General features: G+C 42.8%; 1 protein-coding gene across 3 annotated transcripts in view; it reads right to left on the bottom strand.

The window, feature by feature from the left end:
• Nucleotides 1-435: 435 nt before the first annotated feature.
• The window catches only part of LOC106606539 (somatostatin receptor type 5), a 33,393-nt gene continuing 10,266 nt past the window's right edge, over nt 436-23,562 (bottom strand). Inside the window, exons 2-4 of one of the 3 annotated variants that reach the window (XM_014202811.3) lie at nt 16,089-16,845; nt 15,140-15,593; nt 436-2,540 (exon numbers count right to left, since the gene is read on the bottom strand). In XM_014202811.3, coding sequence (XP_014058286.3) covers nt 2,527-2,540; nt 15,140-15,593; nt 16,089-16,841 — 1,221 coding nt within the window. In that variant the 5' untranslated portion in view covers nt 16,842-16,845 and the 3' untranslated portion in view covers nt 436-2,526. Of the gene's footprint in view, nt 2,541-11,895; nt 13,590-15,139; nt 15,594-16,088; nt 16,846-23,562 lie in introns of those variants that run through there. The other 2 variants (XM_014202810.3, XM_014202809.3) reach the window with 2 other exon arrangements.

The raw sequence follows: 23,562 nt of genomic DNA, 5'->3' as shown, positions 1-23,562 counted from the left end.
GAAAACATGCCAGTCAAACAGTTAGGTGTAGCCTAGGGCCTACAGGTTTAAAAGGGAGCTTGTTGTTTTCACCCATACACCTGCAGTAGTAAGCCACTGAGACACGTTGCCTGTAAACACACTGGAGATAGGGGTGAAGAGAAAGAGAAAGAGAAAGAGAAAGCACCAAGGACGGTTGGTGAGAGGGAGGGATCATGGGAGGATAGGAGATGAAAGAAGGGCATATAGAGAGAAAGAAAGAAAGACAGACAGAGAGACAGAGACAGGGGGAGCGACATCCATCCAAAGAGCATGCATATTAGCCTGGTTGCAGTATTTGTTCAGCTTTTACATTTTACTCCTTGCCACTCCTGTCATTTTCCAAAGGAGTGGCAAGGAGTGGAATGTGAGCTAAAAAGACTGGTACTCAGACTACATGCATATTGATCGAACCAATTGTATTTTTGTCATTTTATTAAAACAATAACACTGAAATGAAACATTTTGAACACATGTCCAGATGGTGCACATTAGCAATAATGCTATGGTATTATCTAAAATAATTAGCATAAGTAACAGCAACTTTTTTTTTATTTACTTGACCACGGTGTGATCCCAGAGTAGAATACACAGATAATAACTTACTGTATAAATCTTGAACCTGTCATACATGACTGTAAAACAGTCAGTGAGGATTGTGTGCTCATTGAAATCAATACAGTTAAAGCTAATCCATAAAATACTGCATGTGTGTACAGCAGATTAATCATTGCGTCGGCTGTCTGATGAAAACCTTGTAACTCAATTTTTTCCATATCCATTTTTTATTTATTTATTGAAAGCAGTAACTCCCCTCGATGTACTCTGAACATTTAATGACTTTAGGACCAATAAAATGTATTCAAAATAGCTCCTGAAGTTTCATAATTGTGTGTTCATTAATGGGACAATATGGTAATTTCTTCCATTTCCTGAAAAAAAATCTGTTTTGGAGATTAGTGCTTTTCATCAGACAGCGACGACTATGCAGATTGTTCAGTAGGGCATGCAAGGGAAAACATTTCAAGATGGGAAATTAAAATATGTGTATCTTACTGGACATTAGTCTAGGAGGTAGTCCCTCCCTGTTTCAGTCAGTTTTATTCCGTATGGTGCCTAAAGAACACAACCCCAGGAAGGCCAAGCGCAATGAAGTTGCACCGGTGCTTCAATCTCCAATAAAAGGTCAAGGGGATCCATTCATCTCAAATAAACGCATTAAAATAACCAAAACGCTTGGAACAACTACCCAAGTTTATAGCAATAATACCCAACAAATAACAATAATTCATCAATAATATGAATAGGATCCTCAGTTATAACATTATGCCATAGATACAGTGAGTACTGTAAGCCAGATTCATCTATTTGATTGACATCATCATTATCATCACTCTCTCTGTTCGGGGACAGTGTTCGTTTTCCAGAATGCAGGTTTCCTCTAGTACCATTTCATTGGTCATCCCAGCTTGAACTAACTTTGCCCAGAGCTGAAACCATCCATGAGTCCGTAGGTGGGCATTATGAGCCTTTGGGACTTACAGGTGATCATAGTGACAAATGGACAAGGGTCATAGACAGTCTGTGTAGTACGTTCCTGTCATTTACCTACATAGTGATGGAATACATACAGAAAGTTTCAAGCTCACAAAGAGGACAATCCATTTCAATTCACAACATTTCTGATGAAATCAAATGATCCAGTTCATATAAAGTGAATGGAATACTCAGGTTTATTTTCTAGGGCATTTTAATCTAAGGCAAGTTTTTGCCCATTCACAGTCTAAAAAATAGTATTTCCTTATAGTATATGTAAGGAATCTATAAAGTACATGGAAGATAGTGCTCTTGCTGGTTCCATGACACCAACCTGGTGCAATGCACAGCCGGTTGGTGGCACCTTCATTGAGGAGGACGGGCTTGTGGTAATGGCTGGAGCGGAATCTGTGGAATGGTATAAAATACATTGAACACATGGTTTCCATGTGTTTGATGTCATTCCATTCGCGCCGTTCCAGCCATTATTATGAGCCGTCCTCCCCTCAGCCCCTTCCAGTGGTGCAATGTGCTATAAATGTCTGAGGTTTATACTGACAAACAAGAGAGGTGTCATGGCAGAAATCGTTCAGTGTAGTGTCAGAACAGGAAGTGTTCTTTGAAGTCCCATGTACCTCTTCTTCCTGTATCGTCCGAGAGAGGTCATTGGTCAAGAGCTACATGGGTTGACAATGGGAGGGCTCCAGATGATGGATTGTTTGTCGTGATGGAGAAGGAGGTGGCTTGGCTCATCAAAGCATAGACTAACCAATCAGGGCTTATCAAAGCGTAGACTCACCAATCAGGGCTTATCAAAGCGTAGACTGACCAATCAGGCCTCATCATAGCGTAGACTGACCAATCAGGCCTCATCATAGCGTAGACAGACCAATCAGGCCTCATCATAGAGTAGACTGATCAATCACTGGGCTCTCTAAGGGCAGAAGCTCCGTCGTCATGTTGCCACAAGTCTCAATTTGAACACACTGCAAAGACAGCAAGAGATACATTTTAGACATTACAAACAATGACCAGCACACTCTATCATGGACTGCTTGACTGGACAAAGCTTATGACATACACCCCCCCCCCCGCCCGTCCATCCGTCCCCCCTCGTCTGCCCCCCCCCCCCCCGTCCCCCCCCCGTCAGTCACGATTTGTTTTTAATCTTCAAACTGTAAAAGAGACGATAAATCTCTTTTAAGATATAATAGAAAAGAGGACATCTCTCTGAGCATCTTCTGTCTGATATGTCACACAGAGCTGCTTTGATGATTTGTTGTGTTTTCTCACATTATGGCATCAAAGAAACACCTTCACACTAACAAGGTGTACTAGACACAGACACAGCTCTCAGATGGAGACAAGTCACTCCATAGAGATCACCAAAAATCTATCACACACGCACAAACAAGTAAAGTTTTATGTTTTATTAGTCTTATGTACAGGACACACATGGTATACATCATCCAATGAAATGCTTACTTGCAGGTTCCTTCTTGACAACGCAACAACAGTAAGACATAATAAAAGATAAGATTTCAAATATAAAGTAAATGGCTCAGTAGAATATCATTTTTCTTTTTGCATAAGTATAATATAGGAAGGCACAGTTTGTAGTCCAATATTTACACGTGTTTTGGGAAGGGGCGATTGGTGGGCAAGTGTATAAATTGTGCAGTATTTAACAATGACAATAAGAGTCTGGTAGCAGCAGTTGTGATGTGGGTGTAGCATGAATGTGTGTGATTGTGTGTGCGTGTGTGTGTGTGTGTGTGTGTGTGTGTGTGTGTGTGTGTGTGTGTGTGTGTGTGTGTGTGTGTGTGTGGGATGACTGCATATCTGGGAGGTTGTGTGAGTGAGTAAGTGAGTGCATATGTGCTAAGGTGTGGAGAGTTAGTGGAGGTGGTCAGACCAGTTGTTCAGCAGTCTGATGGCTTGTAGATAGAAACTGTCTCTGAGTCTGTTGCTATCAGACCTCATGCTCCGATACCATCTGCCCGACGGTAAAGGAGTGACTGGAGTGTGTGGGTTCCTTGATGATGCTGCCGCCCGCCCCCAGGCAACGTTTTGAGTAGATGTCCTGGATGGGTGGGAACACGGTTCCAGTAATGTGCTGGGCCTTCTTCACCAACAGCTGGAGGGCCTTGCGGTCGTGGATGGAGCAATTCCCGTGCCAGGCCGTGATGCAACAGATCAGCAGTACTATTTGGAATTTCTTCAGCCGCCTTAGGAAGTAGAGACGGTGTTGTGGTGGTGTTGTTGGTCCATGTCATGTCCTTGGTGATGTGGACAGCGAGGAACATGACTCTACTGTAGTCCCATTGATGTGGATCAGGCATGTTCCCCCCTCTGCTTCCTGAAGTCAACAATCAACTCCTTTGTTTTGCTGATGTTGAGGAAAGGTTGTTGTCCTGGCATCACAATGCCAGTTCACTTACTTCCTCCCTATAGGCTGATTCGCCGTTGTTGGTTATTAGACCTACAGCAGAGGGCTCAGGACACACCCCTGGGGGGACCTTGTGTTAAGAGTCAGTATGGTGGAGATTGGCTTGTCAATCTTGACAACTTGTCGTCTGCACGTCAGGATGTCCAGGATCCAGTTGCAGAGGTGGTGTCCAGACCCAAGGCTCTGATCTTGGTGTTGAATCAAATCCAATGAAAATGTATTTGCCACATGCATCGTCAACAACAGGTGTAGACGAACAATGAAATGATTACTTACGGCCCCTTCCCAACAATGCTGGGAGAAAAAAAAGATAAATAATAACACGAGGAATAAATACACAATGAGTGACGATAACTTGGCTATATACACGGGGTACCAGAACCAAGTCGATGTTCAGGGGTATGAGGTAATTGAAGTAGATGTGTACATATTTATAGGGATAAAGTGACTAGGCAACAGGATAGATAATAAACAGTAAAAGCAACGTAAATGCAAGAGTTAGTGCTAAAAAGGATCAATGCAGATAGTTAAATAGTTAACCAATAGCTACCCGGTCTAACTATTTAGTAGTCTTATGGCCTGGGGGTAGAAGCTGTTAAGGGTCCTTTTGATACCGGACTTGGTGCATCAGTATCGCTTCCCATGTGGTAGCAGAGAGAACAGTCTATGACTTGGGTGGCTGGGGTCCTTGACAATTTTTAAGGCCTTCTTCTGACACCACCTGGTATAGAGGTCCTGGATAGCAGGCAGTTTGGTCCCAGTGATGTACCCTCTGTAGCGCCTTGCGGTCAGATGTCAAGTAGTTGCCATTGCAAGTGGGGGTGCAGCCAGTTAAGATGCTCTCAGTGCTGCAGCTGTAGAACTTTCTAAGGGCCCATGGCCAAATCTTTTCAGCCTCCTGAGGGGGAAGAAGTATCGACGTGCCTTCTTCGCGCTTGTGTTGGTGTGTGTGGACCATGATAATTCCTTAGTGATGTGGACACCGAGGAACTTGAAGCTCTCGACCCACTCTACAATAGCCCCGTCGATGTGGATTGGCTCTCTAGTTCCGGTAGTACACGATCAGGTCCTTTGTCTTGCTAATGTATAGGGAGAGGTAATTGTCCTGGCACAGCACTGACAGGTCACTGAACTCCACCCTATAGGCTGTCTCATCATTGTTGGTTATCGGGCAAACCATCGTTGTGTCTTCAGCAAACTGAATGATGGTGTTGGAGTTGTGTGCGGCCACGCAGTCGTGGGTGAACAGGAAGTACAGGAGGGGACTAAGCATGCACCCCTGAGGGGCCCCCATGTTAAGGGTCAGCGTGGAGGATGTGTTGTTGCGAATTGGAGTGGGTCCAGGGTGTCTGAAAGTATGGTCTTTGCCATGACCAGCGTTTTAAAGCATTTCATGGCTATCGATGTAAGTGCTACTGGGCGATAGTCATCTAGACAAGTTACCTTGGCGTTCCTGGGCACAGGGACTATGGTAGTCTGCTTGAAACATGTAGGTATTACAGACTGGGTCAGGGAGAGGTTGAAAATGTCAGTGAAGACACTTGCAAACTGGCCAGTGGATACTCTAAGTACGCATTCTGGTAATCCGTCTGGCCCTGCGGCCTTGTGAATGTTAACGTGCTTAAAGGTCTTACTCACATCTGCTATGGAGAGTGATATCACACAGTTGTCCGGAACTGCTGGTGCTGTCATGCATGGCTCAGTGTTGCTTACCTCGAAATGAGCATAGAAGGAATTTAGCTCGTCTGGTAGGCTCACGTCACTGGGCAGCTCATGCCTGGGTTTCCCTTTTTAATCGTTGATAGTTTGCAAGCCCTGCCACATCCGACAAGCATCAGAGCCAGCATAGTAGGATTCGATCTTAGTCCTGTATGGAAGATTAGAATGTTTGATGGCTTGCTGGAGGTCGTAGCAGGATTTTTTTATAAGCGTCCGGATTAATATCCCGCTCCTTGAAAGCGGCAGATCTAGCCTTTAGCTCAGTTTGGATGTTGCCTATAATCCATGGCTTCTGGTTGGGATATGTATGTATGGTTACTTTGGTGACAACATTGTTAATGCACTTATTAATGAAGCTGGTGACTGATGTGGTAAACTCCTCAATGTTATCAAATGTGCCAGCAAAACAGTCCTGTAGCTTAGCATCCACTTCATCGGACCACTTCCATATTGAGCACATTACTGGTACTTACTTTTTGAGTTTTTGCCGGTAAGTAGGAATCAGGACGATAGAGTTATGGTTAGAGTTGCCAAATGGAGGGCAAGGGAGAGCTTTGTATGCGTTTTTGTGTGTGGAGTAATAGTGATCTAGAGTTTTTTCGCATCTAGTTGCACAGCTGACATGCTTTTAAAAAGGAGGTAAGACAGATTGGAGTTTCCCTACATTCAAATCACTGGTCGCAAGGAGCGAAGCCTTTGGATGTGCATTTTCTTATTGAGCCCGGCCTTAGTGCCAGCCTCGGTTTGTGGTGATACATAGACATGTACGGAAAATATAATAATATGGTCTGCAGTTTATCATGAGGTATTCTAACTCAGGCAAGCAAAACCTCAAGACTTCCTTATTAACATTAGAGAGTGTGCACCTGCTGATGTTAAGAGACACACACCTCTCCCCCTTAACCCTACCCGCAGCTGCCGTTCGGTGCCTACAAAAAACAGCTAGATGTACACTACCGGTCAAAAGTTTTAGAACACCTACTCATTCAAGGGTTTTTCTTTATTTTTACTATTTTCTACATTATAGAATAATAGTGAAGATATCAAAACTCTGAAATAACACAAATGGAATCACGTAGTAACCACAAATGTCACGTTCGTCGTAAGGATGGGACCAAAAGGCAGCGGGAATGTGTATACTCATCTTCTTCTTCATTAAAGAAACGAAACAAAACACTTGAACAAAAACAACAACGAAGAAACAGTCCTGTGAGGCACACAGCTACACTTGGAACAACTACCCACAAAAACCCATGAAAAAACACCCTACTAAATAGGACCTTCAATTAGAGGCAACGAGGAACAGCTGCCTCCAATTGAAGGTCATCCCAATAAACTAAACATAGAAATAGAAAAACTAGAAGGAACATAGAAATATACTAACATAGAACATTAACCAACAAAAAAAAACGAAACACATAAAACAAACACCCCCTGCCACGTCCTAACCAAACTAGAATAACAAATAACCTCTTTACTGGTCAGGACGTGACAACAAAAATATTATATTTAACATTCTTCAAATAGCTACCCTTTGCCTTGATGACAGCTTTGCACACTCTTGGCATTCTCTCAACCAGCTTCACCTGGAATGCTTTTCCAACAGTCTTGAAGGAGTTCTCACATATGGTGAGCACTTGTTGGCTGCTTTTCCTTCACTCTGCGGTCCAACTCATCCCAAACTATCTCAATTTGGTTGAGGTCGAAGGATTGTGGACACCAGGTCATCTGATGCAGCACACCATCACTCTCCTTCTTGGTCAAATTGCCCTTACACAGCCTGGAAGTGTGTTGGGTCATTGTCCTGTTGAAAAACAAATGATAGTCCCACTAAGCCCAAACCAGATGGGATGGTGTACCGCTGCAGAAGGCTGTGGTAGCCATGCTGGTTAAGTGTGCCTTGAATTCTAAATATATCACAGACAGTGTCACCAGCAAACCACCCCCACACCATAACACCTCCTCCTCCATGCTTTACGTTGGGAAATACACATGCAGAGATCATCCGTTCATCCACACTGCATCTCACAAAGACATGGCGGTTAGAACCAAAAATCTCAACATTTCCACAGGTCAAATGTCCATTGCTTGTGTTTCTTGGTTCAAGCAAGTCTCCTCTTATTATTGGTGTCCTTTAGTAGTGGTTTCTTTGATGTGTCTATTACTATTACTGTTACTCAAACTTTATTTGGGCTTTATTTGGGCTGCAATGTCTGAGGCTGGTAACTTTTTTTTTGCGACTGAACTTGAAGAAACATTCAAAATTCTTGAAATTTTCCAGATTGACTGACCTTAGTGTCTTAAAGTAATGATGGACTGTCATTTCTCTTTGCTTTTTTGAGCTAAACTTGCCATAATATGGACTTGGTCTATTACCAAATAGGGCTATCTTCTGTGTAACCCCCTACCCTGTCACAACACATCTGATTGGCTAAAACGCATTAAGAAGGAAATAAATTCCACAAATTAACTTTTGAGAAGGCACACCTGTTAATTGAAATGCATTCCAGGTGAGTACCTCATGAAGCTGGTTGAGAGAATGCCAAGAGTGTGCAAATCTGTCATCAAGGCAAACGGTGGCTATTTGAAGAATCTCAAATATAAAATGCTTTTTTGTTTACTACCTGATTCCATATGTGTTATTTCATAGTTTTGATGTCTTCACTATTATTTTACAATGTAGAACATAGTCATAATAAAGAAAACTTTTGACCGGTAGTGTATATTATCAGCCACGGCTGACAAGGACATGGATGATACCATGGCTGTACTAAATTCTACAGGGACTTAAGGTTACGAAAAAAAGAAAGCATGGGAACTGTAGAAATATCTGAACATTATGAAATGGATATGAACACACACGTACTCAATTACATGCTCGCTTACACATACAGACTTATACATACACACACACACACCTGATCTCGCTCTCTTCTTTCACTCTCTCTTTCTCTCTCTTTTCTCTTCTCTCCGTCTCTCTCTTTTGTTGAGAACTGTTTTATATTTTAATGTGTTTATTGTTTGTCTATCTTTTTTATGTATTTGTCGACAACTTTTTATATGTTTACAACAAGCAAGGGGAAGATATCAGAATAGGGACATTGGGGAATAATAACATATTGTACGGAATACATTTGTACTGTAGTGAAGCCGTCTCTAGAGTAATGCAAGGTCTCTTTCATGATCATGTGAAACATCAATTGCTATGGAAATGCTGGGATGTGTTTTTCAATGATGTTAAAGGTAATTATGATGCAACTATGACGGTGATACGATATGGATTACATTTATCATCATGAATATTATGGCTATACGCACTACATATTGCACACATAGACACTCAACCATGCAAATTGGTGGAGTTATTATTTATTTGGACATCACACATTATAGTCTTACTCTTATACAGACATTGTACACACTCTCACTAAATCACATCCAATATCACACATCAACCTACTCAGATTTACTATACACACATAACATCTTGTCTCAATTTTCTAACATTTGTGGCACAGGCAAACAGGCAAGGCAATAAAACAAATATTGCTAGAACCTATTTCTTGAATTCTAAATATCAGACATTTGAAAGCTCTAGTTTTGACCGTCATAATACCTCGGATGGCAGTAATTTTACAAGCACTAAAATATGGTCAATTTAGACTGAGAATAGTATCAAGTTATGGTAAAAGGTGAAATAAGTATAGCCAGTTATAATTCAGCCATGCTCAAGGTCCAAAACGATATCATAACCACCATTGATAAGAGACAATACTGTGCAGCTGTATTCATCGACCTGGCCAAGGCTTTCGACTCTGTCAATCACCACGGCAGACTCAACAGCCTTGGTTTCTCAAATGACTTCCTCGCCTGGTTCACCAACTACTTCTCAGACAGAGTTCAGTGTGTCAAATCGGAGGGCCTGTTGTCCGGACCTCTGGCAGTCTCTATGGGGGTGCCACAGGGTTTAATTCTCGGGCAGGCTCTTTTCTCTGTATACATCAATGATGTCGCTCTTGTTGCTGGTGATTCTCTGATCCACCTATAGGCAGACGATACCATTCTGTATACATCTGGCCCTTCTTTGGACACTGTGTTAACTAACCTCCAGACGACCTTCAATGCCATACAACTCTCCTTCCGTGGCCTCCAACTGCTCTTAAATACAAGTAAAACTAAATGCATGCTCTTCAACCGATCGCTGCCTGCACCTGCCTGCCCGTCCAGCATCACTACTCTGGACGGTTCTGACTTAGAATATGTGGACGACTACAAACACCTAGGTGTCTGGTTAGACTGTAACCTCTCCTTCCAGACTCACATTAAACAGCTAAAATACAAAATGAAATCTAGAATCGGCTTCCTATTTCGCAACAAAGCATCCTTCACACATGATGCCAAACATATCCTCGTAAAACTGACTATCCTACCAATCCCTGACTTCGGCGATGACATTTACATAATAGCCTCCAACACTCTACATAGCAAATTGGATGCAGTCTATCACAGTACCATCCTTTTTGTCACCAAAGCCCCATATACTACCCACCACTGCGATCTGTATGCTCTCGTTGGCTGGCCCTCGCTTCATATTCGTTGCCAAACCCACTGGCTCCAGGTCATTTATAAGTCACTGCTAGGTAAAGCCCCACCTTATCTCAGCTCACTGGTCACCTTAGCAGCACCCACCCATAGCATGCGCTCTAGCAGGTATATTTCACTGGTCACCCCCAAAGCCAATTCCTCCTTCGGTCGCCTCTCCTTCCAGTTCTCTGCTGCCAATGACTGGAACGAACTGCAAAAATAACTGAAGCTGGAGACTCATATCTCCCTCACTAACTTTAAGCACCAGCTGTCAGAGCAGCTCACAGATCACTGCACCTGTACATAGCGCATCTGTAAATAGCCCATCCAACTACCTCATCCCCATATTGTTATTTATTTTGCTCTTTTGCACCCAGTATCTCTACTTGCACACTCATCTTCTGCACATCTATCACTCCAGTGTTGAATTGCTATATTGTAATTATTTCGGCACTATGGCCTATTTATTGCCTGACCTCCCTTATCCTACCTCATTTGCACATGCTGTATATAGACTTTTTCTATTGTATAATTTACTGTATGTTTGTCTATTCAATGTGTAACTCTGTGTTGTTTTTTGTGTCGCACTGCTTTGCTTTGTCTTAGCCAGGTCGCAGTTGTAAATGAGAACTTGTTCTCAACTAGCCTACCTGGTTAAATAAAGGTGAAATAAATAAATAAATCAAATAAAAAATATATAATTGTAACGGTTTAGCAGATAAAAAAAAGAAGATCAGTCTTTACATGGCTAAAAGAAAAGGAATATAACATATACTGTTTACAGGAAACTCACTCTACATCCTTAGATGAAGTTGTGTGGAAAAAGGAATGGGGTGGTAAAATACTTTTCTGTCATGGACATAGGAACTCAAAAGGTGTGATGATATTAATTAACAAAAATGTTGATCTGAATGTGCAAATAGTCAGGAATGATTCGCAAGGAAGGTGGATCCTTTTGAATATCTCAATAGACCGTAAAGGTAATCACTCTACAAACTATCATCACCGTGCCCCTAAGGAAATCACAAATATTAAGGACTCATTAGAAATAGTGGATATTTGGAGAGTAAAAAACCCCGACCTAGTGAGATATACATGGAGGAGACTTAATCAAGCTAGTCGTCTTGACTACTTTCTTGTCTCTTTCTCTCTTGCAAAAAAGTTTTAATAGGAAACAGAATGTGATCGGATCATCATCTAATTGGCATTCACATAACTCTTATATATTTTTCACGTGGACGGGGATATTGGAAATGTAATCAAAGTTTACGGGAGGACAACTTATTTTTAACTAAGACAAAATAATTTATAACTGAATTTTTCCAGTATATTATAGGTTCAGCAAATTCCCTTATTGTTTGGGATATCTTTAAATGTACCTTCAGGGGTCATTCAATTCAATATTCATCAATAATAAAAATGCAGTTTCTGGCTAAAGAGACAAGACTAACAAGGGATATACATTAACTAATAGTACAGGTAGATAGCAATAAAAACGATACTACAGAGATACAAAATAAGTTAGACGAAAAACAAAAAGAACTTGATGTAACGACCGTCGTCGCAATGAGACCAAGGTGCAGCGGAGGATGTGTTCATCATAAAGGATTTTAATAAACGAATGAACACTACAAACAAAACACGAAAAGAAACGACAGCCAAACAGTCCTGTCAGGATTAACACAAACCTAGACAGAAAATAATCACCCACAAACCCCAAAGGAAAAACAGGCTGCCTATGTATGACTCTCAATCAGCAACAACGAACTACAGCTGTTCCTGATTGAGAGCCACACACGGCCGAACCAAAGAAACAAACCAACATAGAAAAAGAAACATAGAACACCCACCCATGTCACACCCTGGCCTAACCAAAATAGAGAACAAAAACCCCTCTCTATGGCCAGGGCGTTACAGTACCCCCCCAAAGGTGCGGACTCCGGCCGCAAAACCTGACTCTGAAGGGGAGGGTCTGGGTGGGCCTTCCTACGGCGGCGGCTCTGGTGCGGGACGTGGTCCCCGCTCCACCCTTGACTTAGCCCACTTAGGTGGCGCCCCTGGCTGCGCCGGAGGACTGGCGGGCGACCCTGGCTGCGCCCGGCTGGCGGGCGACCCTGGCTGCGCCCGGCTGGCGGGCGACCCTGGCTGCGCCCGGCTGGCGGGCGACCCTGGCTGCCGCCCGGCTGGCGGGCGACTCTGGCGGCTCCGGACTGGCGGGCGGCTCTGGCGGCTCCGGCGGCTACGGACTGGCGGGCGGCTCTGGCGGCTCCGGCGGCTACGGACTGGCGGGCGGCTCTGGCGGCTCCGGACTGGCGGGCGGCTCTGGCGGCTCCGGACTGGCGGGCGGCTCTGGTGGCTCTGGCCAGGATTCACCAGGCTGGGGAGACATGCAGGAGGCCTGGCTCTGGGCGCAGGCACAGGACTCACCAGGCTGGGGAGACCCACAGGAGGCCTGGTCCTGGGAGGAGGCACAGGATAGACCAGGCTGGAGAGACCCCCTGGAGGCCTGGTCCTGGGAGGAGGCACAGGATAGACCAGGCTGGAGAGACCCACTGGAGGCCTGGTCCTGGGAGGAGGCACAGGATAGACCAGGCTGGAGAGACCCACTGGAGGCCTGGTCTGAGGAGGAAGCACAGGATAAACCAGGCTGTGGGGGAGTACTGGAGTTCTGGTGCGTAGGCTTGCCACCCATACTCCAGGCTGAATGCCCACTCTTGCCCGGCATGGGCAGAGCGCAGGCATAGGGCGAACTGAGCCCTCCCAGCGCCCCGGAGACACAGTGCGCAGAGCCGGCGCAGGATAACCTGGACCGAAACGGCGCACTGGAGACCAGACGCGCTGAGCTGGCACAATCCGCCCTGGCTCGATGCCCACACTTGCATGGCACTTGCGGGGGGCTGGCCTATAGCGCACCGGGCTATGAGTGCGCACTGGAGACACCGTGCGCTTCATAGCATAACACGGTGCCTGACCAGTACCACGCTGCTTCCAGTAAACACGGGGAGTTGGCTCAGGTCTCCAACCTGACTCTGCCACACTCCCCGTGTCCCCACCCCAAATTTTTTTGGGGGGCTGCCTCTCGTGCCTGTTGCGCTCCCTTGCCTCATACCAGCGCCTCTCAGCTTTCGCTGCCTCGATCTCCCACTGCGGACGGCGATACTCCCCAGCTTGAGCCCATGGTCCTTTTCCATCCAGAAATTCCTCCCACTTCCAGGAATCCTGAATGCTCTTCTCCTGGTGCTGCTCCTTCCTCCGCTGCTTGGTCCTTTTCTGGTGGGTGATTCTGTAATGACCGTCGTCACAATGAGACCAAGGTGCAGCGGAGGATGTGTTCATCATAAAGGATTTTAATAAACGAATGAACACTACAAACAAAACACGAAAAGAAACGACAGCCAAACAGTCCTGTCAGGATTAACACAAACCTAGACAGAAAATAATCACCCACAAACCCCAAAGGAAAAACAGGCTGCCTATGTATGACTCTCAATCAGCAACAACGAACTACAGCTGTTCCTGATTGAGAGCCACACACGGCCGAACCAAAGAAACAAACCAACATAGAAAAAGAAACATAGAACGCCCACCCATGTCACACCCTGGCCTAACCAAAATAGAGAACAAAAACCCCTCTCTATGGCCAGGGCGTTACACTTGAGGAACTTATTCAAGAATGATCTAATGTAATCTATTACAAAAATAAAGCAAACTGGATGGAATATGGAGAAAAATGCACAAAATTCTTCCTGAATCTCCAATACATGAATACTAACAAAAATAATTTGCAGAAACTCGTTACTGAAGACGGCGTCATCTATGATTCTCCGAATGGTATTTTAAAAGAGGAAGCTAATTATTTTAGGCAGATGTTCTCTTTTCCGTCTCATCCTCTCCCACTGAATGAAGATTACAGTAAGGAATTCTTTCCAAATAATATAAAAAATAGAAAATTAACAAATATACAGAAAGATCAGTGCGAAGGTCAAATTACAGAGGAAGACATTTTTGATGCTACCCCAGGGCTTGATGGCATACCGGTAGAGGTATATCAAGCCTTTTTTAAATACTAAAAGCTCCATTGTTAGATTGTTTTAACTACTCCTATAGAAATGGTAGTCTGTCAGGTACTCAGCAGGAAGGTCTGATTTCTCTATTATTAAAACAAGACCCAGATGGCAAATATAAAGACCCAGTCTATCTAAAAAACTGGAGGCCCCTTACACTTCAATGTTGGGATGCAAAAATACTAGCGAAATGCACAGCACTCAGAATTTAAAAAAAATGATATACGCTGGAGGCATCAACCGTAGAGGAGAAATCAGTGGTACCCATTTACAGTACTAGTGGGTGTAACTAACTATCAGCACACAGTACACTGGATCCCCTCAGCGTCAAAGCTTCTGATCAGGAGGGTTTACTATGTTAGGCTTCCAGAGTGATTTTTCAGCTCCTCTCACCCTCTATGCTGTAAAGCAGTTGTGGGCCAAGGAGAAGGGTAAACGCCCTGTGTAGTAAGTGCTTATTAATCTATTCTACTTCTTAAGATGCTCTGCAGGTGAACAAAACTATCAAGTACTATCATTTAGATAAATATAAATGACATATAAATTGGCTGTGAATCTAGTTATATTGTATGCTGCGGTTGACTACCAATGAATGAAAGTGACAGCCTTCAAGATTATCTTTGGCAGACTGACCAAAATAATTCATACCTGACAGCCATTCACAGTTCTTGGGTAGAATATTGACCCATAGAATTAGTAATCCACCCATCACAGAACGTTCACTTTATTGCGAATGTCTGTTTTAGTCATTTTATTTCTATAGATTTACCTACTTGGTTGTTCTGCATGTGTCCATTGTTGAAGTCCATGATCCGGGGGGTGAAGAGCGGGTCATGCTGCTGCGTCGTCTCCACCCTCTCCAGCCTAGGGGATATGGGACGTCCCCCTCCACTCCCCATGTCTCCTCCGTCCCCCACCCCAACCCCGTTCGCCTTGTGGAGACACAGGACCTTCCTGAAGCTCTGCTTGAAGTTGTCAGACAGGAAGCCGTAGAGGAGTGGGTTGGCACAGGAGTTGACGTAGGTCATGATGACCAGGAAGAAGTAGACACCGGCGGTGACACTGTTCTCTGGTATGATGAAGACGAGGTTGACTATGTTGGTGGTGAAGAAGGGCAGCCAGCAGATGACGAAGACCACCACGATGATGACCACCATGCGGGTGACTTTGCGTTCAGAGCGGCGTCGCCTGGTCAGGCCCGCCCTGGCCCCGGCAGACTTCACCTGTAATGAATGGGAGGTTTTGGTCTGTGACTTTGTGAAGGAATACCTTTGGACATGGACACCTTTGAAGATCACTATATTGAGAGGTTTTATAGTGGTTTGGAGAGGTTTTAGGCCCAGGCCAGGGTCTAAGGCACTGGTCCATTGGGTTTGGAAATAGAAACAAACCTAAGAACCATTAGAATTTAGTTTAGGACAGTGAGAAGAAGGGATTAAGGATTCACATGGAATGGGGCCTCAAACAAATGGAGGCGGCCTCAAACAAATGGAAGGGGGCTTCAAACAAATGGAATGAGGCCTCAAACAAATGGAATGGGGTCTCAAACAAATGGAATGGGGTCTCAAACAAATGGAATGGATCCTCAAATAAATGGAATGGGGTTTCAAACAAATGGAATGGGGTCTCAAACAAATGGAAGGGGCCTTAAACAACGAACAAACAATGAACAACATAAGACTAAAGAGGATGTGGGTTATAGTACAACCCAACTATACCTTGATGATGATGAGCAGGTAGCAGAGGCAGATGATCAGCAGGGGGCCGAAGAAGCCCAAGATGGCAGTGTAGAGGATGAAGACCGTTGACCACAGCTCCTGGGGATCAGGCCAACTCATGTTGCACGAGTTGAAGCGGTCCTGAACATCTGAGTAGATGGTGACCGGCAGCACCACCACGAACGACACCACCCACACCAGCCCGTTGATGATCTTAGCCACCTTTGGCTGCCGCCACTTGACGCTCCGAATGGGGTGCACCACGGCCAGGTAGCGGTCAATGCTCATCACGGTCAGGCAGAAGGTGCTGGTGAACTGGTTGATGGAGTCTACCGTCATGACCACGCGGCACAGAAACTCCCCGAACGGCCAATAAGAGAGCACGTTCTGGGTGGTCAGGAAGGGAAGTCCTAAGATGTACAATTCATCTGCCAGGGCTAAGTTCAGAAGGTACATGTTGGTGACAGTCTTCATCTTGGCATAGCGCAGGACCACATAGATGGCCAGCGTGTTGCCCAGGAGGCCCACCATGAATACAGTCATAGAGATTACTGCAGTGATAACGGTGCTGCTGTCCTGGAAGGGAGCGCTCTCGCCGGACTCGTTCATGAAGAGGTTGGTGACCGTGGAGTAACCACTGGAGGAGGAGGAGAGGTTGAAATCCCCAGGGATGGGGGTGCAGTCTTGGGGATTCATAGCAGGGAGGTGGGGGTGGGGTTGGAGGTGAGGGAGATGAATCAGGAAATGGCCCATAAGGCTGAAAATAAAAATAGAACTGTCAGTTATTGAGGATGGAAAATAGACATTCTAGTAGCCTAAAGTAATGGACATTTTGAAAAGAACAGAATTGAAGAAGAATATAGAATAAATTAGAATAGAATTGAACATCATTAGTCATTCTGACATTTCTCTATGAAAACCATCTTATGGATGAGGGGTTGAGTGATGTTTCAATGTTTTTGTTATGTAATAGTGTGTTATTTCACCTTTTCCACTATACTGCTTCACCACTCCACTTTGTTCACCCACAACAGCACATGGACATTCCCTGGGCAGGGGGCCCATATTGACACTGTTCACTGTGTACTTCATCAGAAAAACAGCACATTTTCATGGACTACCTCAGGCAGGCATACATCCATGTACTTCTTACACGTATTCCCCATGCCGCTTTACTACAAAGCAGTCACCCTGCCACTGACTTGGTAAATAGCTGAAGGATGGGGCTGGAGAAATGTAACCAAAGCAGTCACCCTGCCACTGACTTGGTAAATAACTGAAGGATGGGGCTGGAGAAATGTAACCAAAGCAGTCACCCTGCCACTGACTTGGTAAATAACTGAAGGATGGGGCTGGAGAAATGTAACCAAAGCAGTCACCCTGCCACTGACTTGGTAAATAGCTGATGGAGAAATGTAACCACTCTAAGTTCATAGACAGACCTATGGATGCAAGGACTGACCATCCAAGATATCCAAATTATACTTTTAACCATGTTTTGAGGCTATACAGTGTTTGTTTACAATTGCATTGTTTACAAACAAAGGGGTAAAACATTGTTATATTTGGGTTCTGATGGGGTTCTGTTTGGTTCTGATGGGGTAAGACAGTGGAACTAACCTCTTATACTCTTCAATGGGTTTATATTATGAATTCTATGTCCAAAAATGGACTTAACAATCGCAGATTGCCCCTACTTTAGGTTCAGACAGAAATGGACAAGCAGGTTCCAATCAGCACAATTTTAGTAGGCTGGCTAGTCTGTCAATGGCGTGCAAGTCCTGGACAATGCTGGGTGTATCTGATTGAAGACTCAGTCAAGGCTAGGTCAAGGGTTGACATGTTCTTGTTCAAGATGGGTCAGTGTTTCTGAGTAAACCCCTAGCCCTAGCTGCTGAAACCTGTTGCGCCAATAAGTGGTCTGATGTGGGGATTCATTGAACCGCAGTCCAAAACATTGGAATGACGTCCATTCAACAGCCTAGTGTTGTGACTATAAACAATTGCATGTGGCATGGAGGCGAAGTTGCATAAATCGGTTTGACATTTCTGCCAATCTAAATCAAAACTATTGTAAGGACATAATTGTCTGACTCTATTAGCGCAAAATCATAGCAGTTTCTATTTTCACTCATGAAAAATTGCACTTTCCAGTGCCCAAAAGTTGGTTATATAATATTCTAATTTATACAGAAAATAAAGAAAGCATAACATGACTTTGTTTAATAACTCATGTTTGTGCCATTTACAGAGGCAATCCGCAGTTACTACATCCATTTTTGGACCGTTGAATGATTGCTATATTGCCATTGATTCTTGAATAATATACTTTATCAATGCCTCATGAGCTTAGTTCAACTGTAGGAGCCCATCAAAAGCCAAAATATAAGCTCGTTTTACTCCAATGTTTGTAAACAAAGTCAATGTAAACAACCACTATAGCTTTAAAACATGGTGAAACTATCATTTCAATCTCATGGATGGTAAGTACTTGCATCCATAGCGTTGTCTATGAATTTGTGAGGGGTTATATTACTCAAGCCCCACCCCTCAGCTGTTTACCAAAACAAGTGGCGAGGTGACTGCTTTGTAATAGTTTGAACTGCAGATTGCCCCTTCAAACTACACTTTGCTATCTATAAAGGACCAATCTCGCTTAACCCAGAACTAAAATCTCACGTAATTTGTTTTTTTTATGTTCACGAAGTCTGTCCATAAAAGATGAATAAAGGACACATTGAAGATAAACTGCCAGTGGGTTGATTTTAATTTCTTATAAGCCTAATTTCTTATGCAGATTAATAACAGTATATTATACAGTGACAGTCGTTAAGATTAAGATGTTGGAAAAAGCTATGAAATGTCCATGATTGGCATAAGCCCACAGTAGTGAAAAACTCATTATTGTAGTTAAAAGAAATAGAAAAGGAGTCTTCCTAAGACAATGCGTTTTCTAGCTGGTCTTGAAGTATTTATGGTTGATAGGATAGATAGCCTGAAAATGTGAAAGTTGGTTTGGTGTCTCTAGCTTGTACGGTTCAAGTTTAAAATGTCAAGTTGTATTAATCATATTTACAGAGTACACGTGGTATACACCATCCAACAAAATGCTTACAGTACATTCATGTTCTGGAAACTTTTTTCCCGAAATGAATCATCAGAATCATGTTCTGCGCATGTTATTTAATACACACATTCAAGTTTGTCTCTTTACTCTATGCTTTAGTCACCCTCTTCTGAAGCCTCAACCACTTTGATCGAGATGTTACCTGTCTCTGCCTCATATTTCTGAACAGCTGAAATAAAAACTTGTTGGCGATTTGAACAAACATTCAAAAATATAAACACTGAGTGTACAAAACATCAGCAACATCTTCCTAATATTGAGTTGCACCCCCTTTTGCCCTCAGAACAGCCTCAATTCGTCGGGGCAGGACTCTACAAGGTGTAGAAAGCGTTCCACAGGGATGCTGGCCCATGTTGACTCCAATGTTTCACACAATTGAGTCAAGTTGGCTGGATGTCCTTTGGGTGGTGGACCATTCTTGATACACACGGTAAACTGTTGAGCGTGAAAAACTCAGCAGCGTTGCAGTTCTTGACACACTCAAACCGGTGCACCTGGCATCTACTACCATACCCTGTTCAAAGACACTTCAATCTTTTTTCTTGCCCATTCACCCTCTGAATGGCACATATACACAATCCATGTCTCAATTGTCTCAAGGCTTAAACATCCTTCTTTAACCTGTCTCCTCCCCTTCATCTACACTGATTGAAGTGGATTTAACAACTGACATCAATAAAGGATCATAGCTTTCACCTCGATTCACCTGGTCAGTCTATGTCGTGGAAAGAGCAGATGTTCCTAATGTTTTGTCCACTCATAATATATATATATATATATATATATATATATATATATATATATGAAGGCTATCTGTCTGTTGTAACGGATATTGCCGTTGCACAAGCAAGACGCAGTCTACCCATTGCATTGGGGAAAAACGAACAGCGTTTTTTGTGATGATGTAATCTTTATAGTTATGCTACCATATAGCCAGTTGCTAAAATAAGAACTCTGTCTCCCTATAGCCAATACTTGCACATCGAATCGCTACTTACTGCCTGTCTGTGGCTTGCTTTTTGATATGCTGTGTACATCTAGCTTGCCTAAATAGCTGCATGTCGGCCAACTCCCCTCCTGAAAAAAAGAACATGAAATTGCTAGACTGCCTGTTGTGTCGTTCTCATGTTTGCTTTGATTACTGTTACAACAGACAATGGACTAAGTTTGTTTGAACAAGCGGCAGGGGAGTCACGAAATGAGTGAGCACTAAGGCAACAGCTGAAAGGACTCGATCCTGCACATGCGCAAAAATCTCAGTATCTTTAGCGTAGCCACTCTGTAGCCACTCTATATACAGAACGTAGCCACTCTATATATATATATAGAGTATACCAAACATTAGGAACACTTACCTAATATTGAGTTCAAACCGGTGCTTCTGGCATCTACTACCATACCCCGTGCAAAGGCACTTTAATCTTTTGTCTTGCCCATTCACCCGCTGAATGGCACACACACACAATCCACGTGTCAATTGACTCAAGGCTTAAAAATCCTTCTTTAACCTGTCTCCTCCACTTCATCTACACTGATTGAAGTGGATTTAACAAGTGACATCAATAAACAATCATAGCTTTCACTTGGATTCAGCTGGTCAGTCTATGTCATGGAAAGTGCGTGTTTTCCTAATGTTTTGTCATTATAGTCTATATTATGTCATTATAGTTTCTAAAGGTTTTAGAGAACTTGAAGCTAGGACAGGCTAAGCATCTTAAAGTTGGTCTTGTAGCCAAGGAGCAGGCCCGGTTTGAATAGCTACCACTGTATTCTTATGCTTCCCTTTCAAACCCATGTTCATTTATGCAAATGTTAAATGGTTATAAATCCAAAAAGTATAAATAGTATCAACAAGCCGTATGCAAGCCATCTAAGTTGAGTCAGTCTGCACATTTCAACATTGGTTTGAAGTTCATAGCTTAACCCTGTAAGTCCCATGGTTGCACAAATGCATTGCTTCCAAAAACATTGCATTGTGTACAGGTCCTAAACTAAAACATCATGACAAACACTACCTAGTGCATCTCCTTAGACCCAGATGTATCTCTGAGCAGTATGTGTTGTGTGTCTGTATGATTATTGTGGCATCAGTAGACTCTGAAACATCAGAAACCTGTCCACTCGTCTGACTACACCATTCCACCAAACAAGCATATGTTGTAAGCCATCCATGCAAGTTCATGACATGAAATATTTTTTCCTATCTTCTCTAAGATGTAGTGATTATGTAAAAAAAAAAAACATTTCAGAAACAAACATTCTGAGCCAGAGATAGAGTTAGATTTGTAAGTGCTGCAAAAATGCAACATTGGGCTTAAAGGGTTGCCAAACTGAGACATAGGGAAACATTCATATATGATAGACAAGTTAGAGAGATTGTTTACCTTCCAACATCAAAATAACTCAAATGTATATATTTCAACAACAACAACAAAAATTGTGGTTTATGAGGTCAGAATACTGCCATTACGTCCATTCATTTGATGTTAAAGAAGTAAGGTCAAATTGGGATTTAGGAGGTGCCTAAACCTCCTGACAACAATACTGACAGCAGCACTTATCACATCATACTACAGGTCATCGGGGGACCTACACTTTTTGGGGAGAAAGTCAATAACTTTGAGAAAGTCAGTTCTGGTTACTATTTAAAAGGTCATTCTACTCCAAAATGAATGAAAATAAAATGATGCTGACATTTAAAATATACTTTCCCCCTCCAGAAATGAGCCCAATAACATATTGGACAATAGTATCAGGCAGAGGTTATCATTATCGCCTGATGTAGCCCATATGATGCAACATAGTGTCTATAAATAAATAGGCTGAGGGTTACCCATCTGCATTCACCCCATTTGGCTAATCATTAGCTAGATCACAAACTCTAAAGTGTAAACATTAGGCTATCTTGTTGCTAGTTAGCAACACATTAATGACTTGAATGAAATTAGCTGTTTCACTTCAACATGTGAATTTTGGATATGCAGTTTAACATTTAAAAAGCTAATTGTGTGCCGTCCTATCGGACTCCCAATCACAGCCGGATGTGATACAGCCTGGAATCGAACCAGGGTCTGTAATGACAGCTATAGCACTGAGATGCAGTGCATTAGACCGCTGCTCCACTACAGAGCCCACACCAAGACAAGTAAAAACAAACCACGTAAAAATCACATTTGCATTTTCACATGTACAAAAACAGATGTCGGATGGTTTTGCCATTTCAGACAAAACCATCAAAGTCCCTGTGCCCAAGAAAGCGAAGGTAACCTGCCTAAATGACTACTGCGTTGAAAGGCTAGTGATGGCTCATATCAACTCCATCATCCCGGAAACGCTAGACCCACTCCAATTTGCATACCTCCTCAATAGATCCACAGATGATGCAATCTGCCCTTACTTTTAAAAAAATGTTTTGATCAATAATCAAAGGCCTATTACAAGTATTTCTGAAGGGTAATACATTTTTTCCTCATTTGGATGTATGCTAGCGTCTTAATTTTACCATTGTAATGCACATTTAAAATGTTTATGGTTTGAAAAGTATAAATAGTATCAAAAAGCTGTGCGCAATTATTATATTGTTTCAGTCTGCATATTTCAACATTTGTTTGGTTTTGATAGCTTAAGAGTAGCATTAAGTTTTGACCATTCAAGTGGTATTTCAAGGGTCTGTAATAAACCATGTATTAGCCATTTATAAATTGTTTGTTCACCATTTATTAAGCATTACTCCCACATGAATAAACCATTTACTAATCAAGTGAAGTATTTTTGCATTCTTTCATCTAAAGTGAGTGCTATGTATATAAATATTCCATAAATGTTTTGAGTGACCAGTGTAGAAAAAGATGGGCATGCCATTGGTAGACATTCCTGTAGTACCTGGTAAAAGAATAAGACAACAACACAGGATGTTGAAGGAAATATACATACGTGTGAATAATTAGCTTACTAACATTTACAAATGTGGGAGTAATGATTAATAAATGGTGAGCAAATGCCTTTTAAATGCCTTATAAATGGTTCATTATGGACCCTTAAAATAAAGTGTTACAGGCACTTTTATTGCCATTGAAAAGCATTTGGTGAAATGCATTTAAGAATTGTTGTAGTAGAAAAGGTATAAATAGAAGGGGGAAAAATCTCAAGCAATCGAAGTTGGGGCTGTCTACCCATTCTATAGTTTGTTTAGTGTTGAATGTGTGTTGGGTCTGTCTACCCATTCTATAGTTTGTTTAGTGTTGAAGGTGTGTTGGGGCTGTCTACCCATTCTATAGTTTGTTTAGTGTTGAATGTGTGTTGGGGCTGTCTACCCATTCTATAGTTTGTTTAGTGTTGAATGTGTGT

The sequence above is a fragment of the Salmo salar genome, chromosome 03 (genome assembly GCF_965601325.2).
Source record: "Salmo salar chromosome 03, fSalSal1, whole genome shotgun sequence".
NCBI lineage: Eukaryota > Metazoa > Chordata > Actinopteri > Salmoniformes > Salmonidae > Salmo > Salmo salar.
This window is presented reverse-complemented; position numbering and strand designations above follow the sequence as displayed.